The 11,806-nt window shown below is 35.1% G+C and overlaps 1 protein-coding gene across 2 annotated transcripts in view; it reads right to left on the minus strand.

Annotated features, from left to right (window-relative positions):
* Positions 1-11,806, minus strand: part of HDAC8 (histone deacetylase 8) — a 262,891-nt gene that overhangs the window by 140,389 nt on the left and 110,696 nt on the right. For both annotated transcript variants that reach the window (XM_070291830.1, XM_070291829.1), the window contains one exon: positions 10,875-10,969. In XM_070291830.1, coding sequence (XP_070147931.1) covers positions 10,875-10,969 — 95 coding nt within the window. The remainder of the gene's footprint in view (positions 1-10,874; positions 10,970-11,806) is intronic.

An 11,806-nucleotide genomic window follows, 5' to 3' on the forward strand; every position in this document is an offset into this window, starting at 1 on the left:
GGCACCATGACCAGTACCTGGACTCCTTAACCATAAGAGGGACATGGAAAAAGTATCCTCAGTCATACCTGCTATAATCTATAACTATTCTATTTGTTAAGTCATTATTTGTTGAAATGTTTATTTATTTGGCTGTGCCAGGTCTTTGTTTCAGCATGCAACATGTGAACTCTTAGTTGTGGCACGTGGGATCTAGTTCCCTGACCAGGGATCAAACCCAGGCCCCATGCACTGGAAGTGTGGAATCTTAGCCACTGCATCACCAGGTAAACCCCTTAGTAAATCACTATTTTGAAATCCCAGAATTTTATTTCCATCTAGATAGAACATAACAAGAATATGGATTGCCGGCATAACGAAGGGAGATTAAAAGACTTGCTTTCTCAAATCCAAGCTATAACATCTATGTTTAAAAATGCTGAAAAAGATGAAACTGCAGTATTGGTAAAAGCTCTGACTTGTGGAAGGAAAACATTTACTTCAAAACACATGGGGTGAAATTGTAAGCAATAAATGAAAACATGATTAGAATTATCTTTATATATGTCATTAATTTACTTTGTAGTGTCTTATCCACAGAACATTTTTATATAGTTTCAAAATAATTCACTATTTAAGTTGTGGCCTCATTTTCAGACCATACATAGCTAAAGGGAAAGAAATTGAGTATTTTAAGTGTACTTAAAGTGTAGAAATGGTGTACCACAAGCGTAGAAATGATGAGTTTATTAAAAACCAAAAATTGTTTGTTAGAACTTTTCAAACTAGAAAAGAAAAAGTCACTGGAGCATGTTACACATAAATCATTTCACTGCATGGGCTGAGAAATGCACATGATAGCTTAGAGACCAGTGAAACTTTAGACAGCTGACATTGCTCAGTGCCCACTGGATGAAAAGTTAGTAAAATAACTCATAGCACTGCCTCTTTTTAAATGGCAGAGTAACTTGCTTATTTAAACATTTAGCTCTACATATGGAGACTTAGTTATTTTTTCCTTTATTTTTTATTGGGTTGTTTATTTTCTTAATACTGCATTTGAGAGTCATTTATGTATTATGGATATAAGTCCTTTTTGTTAGGTATGTTACTTATAAGTATTTTATCCTGGTCTGTGGTTTGTTCTTTCATTCTCTGAACATTAATTTCCATTTGTTCATTGCTAGTTTATAGACATACAGTTGATTTTTATATGTTGATCTTGTACCCTTCAACTGTGCTAAATCCATCTTTTGATGGAATGTTTTCTTCTTTGTATTGTCTTCTTACATGACACTTCCCCCATAGGTGACATACTTACAATATTGAATCTACACTATTTACATAGTATGTCTCAATTTATTTAGATCTTATATGATTTCTTTCATTAGTTTTCAGTGAAAGACTTATTATCTTATTTTCAGACTGTAAAACAGACAAGACTATAAATGTGGCTGGATTTGCTATTTTGCTTGTAGTCATATAGTATCAGCACTAATCTTTGAAGAAGACCTTTTTTATGTGAATGGTTAGCAACAATCACAAGTGGTGCTAAAATATTAAGAGTGCTGAATAACTTGTTAGGGTTAGAGTTATATATATTTGTATATTATATGGTTCATCGCAGAGCAACTATATTTGCATAAATATGCAAAAGTAATGGTGGGTAAAACTGCCGAAACCATGGTATATAAATTAAGGCAGTAGTACGAAAGTATACCAGCAGTTATTATATTCTTTATTGCTATATACACACAGCAATACAGACATAGATCATAGAAAACAGACATGGATCATAGAAAAAAACAAGGGAATTCAAAAAAAAAATCTACTTCATTGACTATGCTAAAGCCTTTGACTGCGTGGATTACAACAAATTGTGGAATATTCTTAAAGAGATGGGAATACCAGACCACCTGACCTGCCTCCTGAGAAACCTGTATGCAGGACAATAAGCAACAGTTATAGCTGGACATGGAAAAATGGACTGGTTCCAAATTGGGAAAGGAGTATATCAAGGCTATATATTGTTACCCTGCTTATTTAACTTACATGCTAAGTACATCATATGAAATGCTGGGGTGGATGAATCACAAGCTGGAATTAAGACTGCTGGCAGAAATATCAACAACCTCAGATATGCAGATGACACCACTTTAATGGCAGAAAGCAAAAAGGAACTAGAGCCTCTTGATGAAGGTTAAAGAGGAGTGAAAAAGCTGGCTTAAAGTTCAACATTCAAAAAACAAAGATCATGGCATTCAGTCCTATCACTTCATGTCAAATAGATGGGGAAAAAGTGGAAACGGTATCAGATTTCATCTTCTTGGGCTCCAAAATCACTGTGAACAGAGACTGCAGTCATGAAATTAAAAGATGCTTGTTCCTTGGAAGAAAAGCTATGACAAATCTAGACTGTATAGAAAGCAGAGACATCACTCTGCTGACAAAGGTCCATCTAGTCAAAGCTATGGTTTTTCCAGTAATCATGTACAGATATGAGAGTTGGACCATAAAAAAGGCTGAGCACTGAAAAATTGATGCTTTCAAAATGTGGTGCTGGAGAAGACTCTTGAGAGTCCCTTGGAAGGAGACATGCAAGGAGATCAAACCAGTCCATCCTAAAGGAAATCTGTCCTGAATATTCATTGGAAAGACTGATGCTGAAGCTAAAGCTCCAATACTTTGGCCACCTGATTCAAAGAGCTGACTCACTGGAAAAGACCCTGATGCTAGGATAGATTAGGGCAAGAGGAGAAGGGGGTGAAAAAGGATGATATGGTTGGATGGCATCCCTGACTCAATGGACGTAAGTTTGAGCAAACTCAGGGAGATAGTGAAGGACAGGTAAGCCTGATGTGCTGCAGTTCACAGGGTCGCAAACAGTCAGACATGATTTAGCAACTGAACAACAACACACAGCAAAGAGAAAAAAATCCAGTTTCACTTAAGAATAGCCTTGGTGATCTTGGATTTAACATTCTATGTGACAAAATAGGAGGTAAGGAAAAAGTGTTTCTGTTATAAACTATACTATATTGGTTGTCTTGAGGAAAAGTGCATCTGTGATTAAACTGTGACTCAACTAGCCACTTTTCGTGGAATACCATTTTTGTGTGAAAGAATAACTAATGGAGAAACCATGATTAAATACTTGGATGTTTGGCAGATGTGCTGTGCTTAGTAGCTCAGTCGTGTCTGATTCTTTGTGACCCCATGGACTGTAGCCTGTCAGGATCCTCTGTCCATGGGGATTCTCCAGGCAAGAATACTGGAGTGGGTTGCCATGCCTTCCTCCAGGGGATCTTCCTAACCCAGGGATCGAACCCAGGTCTCCCACAGGTTTGGCAGATACTTTCTCAAAAATGAAGTGAGCCTACCACTTTAGGTTAAATATTAGAAATGACACTATTTGTTGCCAAGGACAATACATATGTTTTTAAAGGAAATTCAGAATTCTGAACATCTTCATTCTGCCACTATAAGATTGACAGTTTCCTAAAACTTAAACTTTGTTCCACTGAGATTAGCATTCATATTAGTTAATGTGATTTCTGATACTGCATAAAATTTTTCAATATTTGTAATATTTGTATAACTTACTGAACTAATATTTTACAAATAATCAATATGAATAAGATTGGTCAAATATTTCTTCAAAGTAGAAGATGACCAATGAATTTTAATGTAACAATACATCAAAAGTTCATTGATAGGTTTTCAGATTCCATACAACATTCCTTTAAGAAACTGCCATTTGTAGAGTTTTTGTTTAGTTTCAAAGAAGACTATCCATAATGACCTGTAAAGGTTATTAAAATACTCCTCCCTTTTCCATCTACAGATCTATGTGATGCTAGATTTTTCTCCATATACTTAAACAAAAATAATGTCAAAACACATTGAATTTAGAAGCAGGTATGAGAAGTCAGCTGTCATCTGTTATATGTTATAGAGATGTGCAAAAATGTATAGCATTGCTATTCTTCTCATGAAGTTTCTTCTTTTGGAAAATACAGTTTTTCAAAACTCACAACATGTTATTTGTGCTAATATGCACAGGAATTATTATTTTTATTTTAAATGAATAAATAATTTAAAATTTAAAATATATAGTTGACAGTTTAAGGAATATAAAGCAATGTATCATGGTATTTATAACATATGCAAAAGTAAAATATATGACTACAATAGCACATGGAAGGAAAAGGGAAAAATGGAAGAATACTGTCACAGGACGGTAGACTATGATAAGTTGAAAATGCATACTGTAAACCCCAGAGCAACCACAAAAAATTAAAACAAAGAGTTATAGCTAATAAGCAAATAAAGAAGGTAAATGGAATCCTAAAAAATATATTTAATTCAAAAGAAGGCAAAATAGAAAACAAGAAATAAAGAACAGAGGGGACTAAAAGAAAACAAATAGAAAGACAGATTTAAACCTGAACATGTAAATACTTAACTTAAAGATAAGTTGTCTAGGTACTCCAACTAAAAGGCAGAGATTGTCAAGCTGGACAAGAAAATCATGACCCAACTATATGCTGTCTATAAGAAATCCATTGTGAATATAAAGATATAAATAGCTCAAAAGCAGGACAGAAAAAGATATACCATACCGATAATCATAATGAAGCATGACAATATTAAAATCAGACAATGTAGACTTTAGAACAAGGAATATTACCAGAAATAAAGAGGGTTATTTCATAATAGTAAAGGGGTCAATTTGTTAAGAAGATATAACAACCCTAACTGTATATACATTTAATAACAAAGCTTCAAAAATAGATAAAGCCAAAAGAGACACAACTAAAAAGAAAGACAGAAAAATCCAAAAACATGGTTGAGATTTCAACTCTCTCAGTAATTGACAGAACATGCAGTCAAAAATTCAGTAAGGATATAGAAAACAATACTCTCAGCCAATCTGACCTAACTGATAATGATAGAAAATGCTATCCAGCAACATCAAAATACACATTCATCACAAACTGCATGACATATTCACCAATATAGATCATATGCTGGACTGTAAAACAAACTGCAATAAATATAAAAGAACTACAATTATGTAAAGTATGTTCTTTAAGCAGAACAACATTAAAGTTAATATAAATATAATAATATCTGGAAAGTCCTCAAAGATTAGAAATTAATTTTTAAAAATAGACAAATAACCCATCAGTCAAAGAAGAAAATCAAAAACTATTTTGAACCAAATGAAGAGATTATATCAAAATTTGTGGGATGCAGCTAAAATAGTGCTTAGATGTAAACTTGCAGCATAAAATATTTATATTAAGAAAGAAGAAAGGCTTGAAATCAATGAACTAAGCTTCTACTGTAAGAAACTAGAACAAGAACTAAAAAGCAATACAAATAAGTATTAATAGAAAGGACATAACAAAGATATGAGCAGAACTAATGAAATATTAAAGAGAAAAATAAAGTCAATTAAATTAAAAGCTTCTTCTTTTAAGAAAATACACCAGTAAATCTATTAAACCGCTAGCTAAAATGATCAAGAAAAATGGGGAAAAAATTAGCAATGCTAAAAATGAAAGAAGGGACATTACTATAGCTCTTATAGATTTAAAAGAACAATAAAGGACAATCATGAGTAAATAAGCAAATTCCTTGAAGATCAATTATCAAAAGAAGAAGAAATAGAAAATCTGACTAGCCATACAACTATTAAAGAAATAGAATTCATAGTTAAAAACATTCCCACAAATAAAACTCTAGGTTCAAATGTTTTCACTGATAAATTCTATCAAACTTTTAAGTAAGACATAGTATCAATTTTACATAAACACAGAAAACAGAGGACTTGGGGATACTTCTCATGTCATTTAATAAGATCAGCATGGCCCTGATATCAAAAACAAAGACATTACAACAACAAAAAAACAGATCAACATTCCTTGTCAACACAGACCAAAAATCCTTGACAAAACTTCAACAAACTGAATTCAGCAATATATAAAAAGGATAATATACTATGACAAAGTAGGGTTTATCCAAGGAATGCTAGGTTAGTTTAACATTAAAAAAAGCAACAATTAATGCAATTTACTGTGTTAACAGAATAAGAGGACACCATATGACCATTTCAATATATGAAGAGAAAGCACCTGACAAAAACCAACACTCATTTGTGAGAAAAATTCTCAGTTAATTAGGAATAGAAGGGAACTTTCTCAATCTAATAGAAGATATTAAAAAAAAAAAATCCCTACCACTAACTTCACACTTCATAGTGAAAGATTAAGTGCTTTCCCCAAATAATCGGGAACAGACAAAGATGTTCATTCTCACCATTCTATTCAACATTTCACTGGAGGTCCCAGCCAGTGTAATAAAGCAAGATAAAGAAAAAAAAATAAATAAAAGGCATGAAGATTGTAAAGGAATAAGTAAAAGTCTCTTTAGTCACAGATGATATGTTTGTATACATGGAACATGCAAAGCAATCTACAAAAAATACTAGAGCTAATGTTTCAGAAATGTTACATTATTCAAGATAAATATAAAAAATCAATTGTATTTGTATTTCTATATTCTAGCAACAAACAATAGGAATTGAAATAAAAATATCATAACAACATCAAAGTCACAAAATACTTAGGAATAAATTTAACAAAATTTGTGTAAGATCTGTTCTCTGAAAAGTATGAATTAAAATTTGAAATTAAAGACTTAGGTAAGTGGAAATAGCAAATCCATAGATTGAAAGAGTAAATATTGTTAAGATATTCTGTCTCCTCAAATCAATCTATGGATTCACTGCAACCTATAGATTGCAATGCAAGACTATTTTATATTAGTAATACATACTTTTATACAAATCAACTTAATTCTTTTCAGTGATTGTATGTATTCCTTGAATTACACATCATATGAATGAGGCGTAACTTAACTAACCAGTCCATCAAAATAAGTTTGTTTAAATAAGTATTTTTTGTTCACTAAATTTTGTTCATAAATCTACTTTATGACTCAAATATGTAAACATACCTGATATACATACATATATATATGAATATAACTGTCTATAATATAACTGTCTTAATCTGGCCTAGATCATAGGATCCAAACTGTATTATTGGCTTATACAACATTCTTCTATATAACAGTCCATAAACCTTACTATATGTACTGGGTGATTTGCTAAATTAGCCATGAACTGGTCTTTTTATGGGATCCCATGTCATCTTTGGGCTTTCTCTATGGTAGAAATACTTGGGCCAATCATATGGGCAGGGTCCACTCCTCTCATTTTTCCCAGCTGGGCCCAACTCTTCTTCCAGCTGAGATTGCCTCTTTATTCCATTCCTGGCTGGCCAACCTGGCACTGCAATTTTTGGGCTGGAACTAGTTCCTTGATCAGTGACTTTGGGCATGACTGGTTTGGTATCTCATGAGGGTTATGATCGAAATTTCACTGCTAATCACTTCTAATATGTACCTTCCCAAATCTCTTCATTGGTGATCTAGTGTTTTCCGACAGATACATCTATTTCCTACTAGGATATCTGGTACTTCTTGCAAAATGGGTAGTTGCTGCTGCTGCTGCTGCTAAGTTGCTTCAGTTGTGTATGACTCTGCGACCCCACAGATGGCAGCCCGTCCCTGGGATTCTCCAGGCAAGAATACTGGAGTGGGTTGATACTGGGGTTAGTTACCAGAAAAAGGCTAGATTATGCTTCCAATTCTTCCATCTTAAAAATATGTTTTCCAGTATGGATGTTCAGACACTTATTATTCAAACACCCATTGATTCAATTGTTCATTCAATGAATACGAACTTGCTGGGTGTTAACACTCTTATGAGCACTGAAAGGGAATGCAGACAACCAAAACCACAGATAACCAAATGAAGGGCACAGACTTGAGTGTTATAGGAGTATCCTTGAACCTCTTAACAAGTTTGACTATTTTTTAGCTCTCTCCCTTTTGCAATCTATCTTCCATACTCTACCAAGTAAGTTTTCTAAAAACCGAGGCTCATCTGTTTTCACAGAAAAAAAAAAAAAAAGTGTAAGCTCTTTGGTGCATCATTCAAGGCTCCTTACAATCTGGCTCCAACTTCCATTCAGACCTTAATCATTCCCACTCTCTTATAAACCCTGTGTTCTACTACTGTATCAAACTTCTCCCTGGTCCCATGAAGCACTAGGTCCTTTCCAATTTCTATTCCTTCTGCCCAGAATGCCTTTCCATCTTCTTCACCTGGCAAACTCCCAATCAACCTTCAATATTCAGTTAAAAGTCTTGGTGAAACATTTCCTCTATGCTCCTCATCTGTCCTGAGTGGAACACATTGTTCTGTTCTCTCTATTAGACGATGAGAGTTTTGAGGACCTTGAGTCTATCTTGTTAATCTCTGTAGTCCTGAATCCAGATTTGAATAGGGCCTGGCAAGTAGTATGGGCCCAATGAATTTTTGGTAAATGGATGAATGAACAAATGAACGTGAAGGAAAAGCTCAAAGGGCCTTGGTATATTTAGGTAAGGGTTTTTTAAAGCATAGGACTTTAAGCTGGACTGAAGAAGACCGTACAGAGGTAGGAAAAGGGCATCTGGAGGAGGAGGATTATTATCCTAGGAGACAGGAGAACAAAAGCCTGAGACTGGGAGGGAAGACACCGAGGGTGTTAGCCAGCGACTGCAGCTGCCTGCTGCACTGTCCTGACCTTTTCACTGATTAGATTTCTCAATTACATTTTCAGCTCATGGAAGGCAGGGTATTTTGTTTACTTCTTTGTATCCCCTTTATATTTGATGCACATCTCCATAGCCATTGTTCCTACAGTCTTGTGGTTCTTATTTTGTCTAGTAATATAACTATTTGTGTATTTACATATCTCCCCAGTACTCACACTCCCCTTTATCTCAGGCTGTTCGAGATAGGGGATGAGGTCTTAGTGTCTTTGTCTCTTTCAAGACACCTAGCATAGTGCCTGGCACACAACGGGTGGTCAGTGAATGTTGTTTTGAGCCACCATTTGTTGATCTGATTATAGAGGACTGAAAGGATATCTGTGTGCAAGTGTGTATTGTGGCAGAAAACTTATATATGCCTTTATACTGTGTGGGCTTTTTTTGGGCAATTTTCATTAAAATGTTATCTTATTGTACCTGGAAGACTGTCATTTCAATTTTCTTCTTTGTTCCCTCTTGGATGACTCACATCTCTTATACCAGAAGGATATGACAGAAGGGATTTGAAAGAGTTTGGACAAATTTATGAATGACAGTCATAAATGTCTGGATATAAGAAGTTGTTAGGAGCATATAAACAGGAAGGAGAAAACTTGCATTTCAAAAATGCCTATTTTGAGCCAAGAACTGTGTTAAGCACTTGACATACATTATATCTCATTTAATCTGGCAGACTATATCAGTATAAAGATAGGACATGTCTATCTAGAAGGCCAAGTCCATTTTCAGCCGGGCATCTCCTAGGTACCAGAGGCAGTATTCATCTTCAGTAAAATTTTATCAACCTTTTAAGAGAGGTGAATCTATAGATTTGCATTTTTTCGTGGGAACAGGACACTCATTCTCAATTCAGGCTTCCACAGCTTAAAACTTTTTTTTTTGACATAACTTGATCAGTTTTTGAAGTTTCAGTGCTTTAAATTACAATGCAATCTGAGATATTCCTACAGCAATAACAGAGATTACACTTGTTCACAAATGTAATTTGTTCACTTACCTTTATCCTTCATAAAGCTTCCAAATACAGAATAAAGGTAAGTCAAGTAACGAAAAGAGACTTCTATTAACCCTGACACCAGTAAATTGTCTCAAATTATAGTGTGCCTTTTTTTGGATTCTAGACACATTGAGTGGTTTTTCTGAGATACATATTATACCTCATCTATGGGTAGAAGAAAATTGGGGGAAAATTAGTTTAACTTGTTTCTAATTTAAAAAAAAAATAGTAACTAAAAAAGCATAATGCCATAATGCTCCCAAGCATACAGCTTCTGCATTGAGCAGGAAGCAAAATGCTATAACCCAAGTACCATCTAGACTCCTTGGGCGATGCCTTGAGAAGGTGGGGTGGCAGCCATTGATTCATTTTTGTAAGTCAGAGTCTAAAGCCTGCAGCTACACATCCTGATCTGTGATAACAAGTTTCTCACCAGGTGATGGAGTGGGTGGGAAGTAAAGGGGTATACTTTCAGATAAAGGGATCAGCACACTCATAGTTCTCAGAGAACTTTCTATTACATATACTTCTTTTGAGAAAACAAGAACAGACATCTGTGCTTGGAAAACATAAAGTCCATCTCATATAACTAAAGAAAATAGCAAAAGTTTAAATGACATGTTTCATATTTTGGATGGTTCTGCCCCAAATTTTGTGTGCCACTAATTGTCAAAAAAATACCAGACCTGTCTTGGTAGTGGTTATGTGTGTGTTTTTTTTTAAATTTTACATCAGCCAAAAAAAGTCGGCGATCAGGACTACCACCAAAGAACAGAGGTGCGACATACTGCCTATAGGACATTTTTAAGATAGAGGAGAACCCAGTTTCTATATTTTAAAAAATTACCTCTTCTGTTTTGAGACTAGGGGATAAAAATATACACATATTCCAAAGATTTCTTTGTATGAACAGGTGACTCCTTCCCACAGTCTCTGTAATTAATTGAGAAATTAAAGTTGGTTGGCCTTTGAGATCTCTTATAAAAAAAAGGCAGAAGGTCTTGGATATTTTGGAACAAGAGCCCACTATTCTGCCAAGACAGTGTGTTATTGTTATTGGAGTGTCTCTCAACAAAACAGTATTGAGTGGTGAGGACGTGATTTTGATTAGGTGGAATGACTCAGCTCTTCCCCTTAAAGAAGAGAAGACTGTCAGAGCCTTACTTACCTCATGATCTGGGATCTCAGAGGACAGTGTTTTCCCTAGGATGACCCCGGTCAAGTATGTCCAGCATCGAGCCGTGTTGGCAAGGTTATAGCCTCCTGTCTCCATCAAGAATTGTGAAGTTAGGAAAGAATAGTCACAAAACAGCAGGAGAGGAAAGGAGGGTAAGGAAGGAGAGAAAAATGTTTTAATAAAAGGGCTAAAAAGATAATTCTAACTTGCAAAATTATACCTATGCATCTTTAATGATATTTTTGAACCACTTGGTAGGCAGACTAAGCAAACCAATCAGACCATGCACAGTGTGGAACTGGGAAGTCCAAAGCCTACAAAGATCAAAAGACTCATCTCTGAATGAATGTGCTCCAGAGGACTCCAAGCTCCTCAATTCCACCAAGAAACCTGGATCTTTTGAGACGACCTACTCAAAGTAAAGGTTTCTGTGATGAATTTTGCAACAATTCTATAAAATGACTGCTAGATGTGATTTGTATATTAAACCTATTGGCAGGTACAGCCCTGGAATCCTCCAGGAAAGAGAAAAGGAAAATGCTGACAGAAATAGACTTCCTTCTTTTCATATCAGCATTCCTTTTCTCCACAAAACACAGGCATAGTGGCAGAGATCAAAGAGAATAAGATGAGGAAGGGAACTATTGATTGACACTCTGACCCACCTCGTCAGGTCCTGTCACAGTCACCCAGCAGCCATATTATACTGGCTAATAATCAGCATAGTTTTGTGCTGAATAGATGTGTTCTGCCATGCAAGGGCTAGAACATTGGCCTTTAGCTAAATTCCAAGAGTGTAAGGATAAAATGGAACAATTTCCTAACCTCAGAGGATTCTGAGGGAAATAGAATCTGGTCTATTTTAGGTAGGGAGACCATATCATTTATCACCCACAATAGTACATTTTTAAGAGTAAAAAGGG

The sequence above is a fragment of the Ovis canadensis genome, chromosome X, assembly GCF_042477335.2.
Source record: "Ovis canadensis isolate MfBH-ARS-UI-01 breed Bighorn chromosome X, ARS-UI_OviCan_v2, whole genome shotgun sequence".
Classification (NCBI taxonomy): domain Eukaryota; kingdom Metazoa; phylum Chordata; class Mammalia; order Artiodactyla; family Bovidae; genus Ovis; species Ovis canadensis.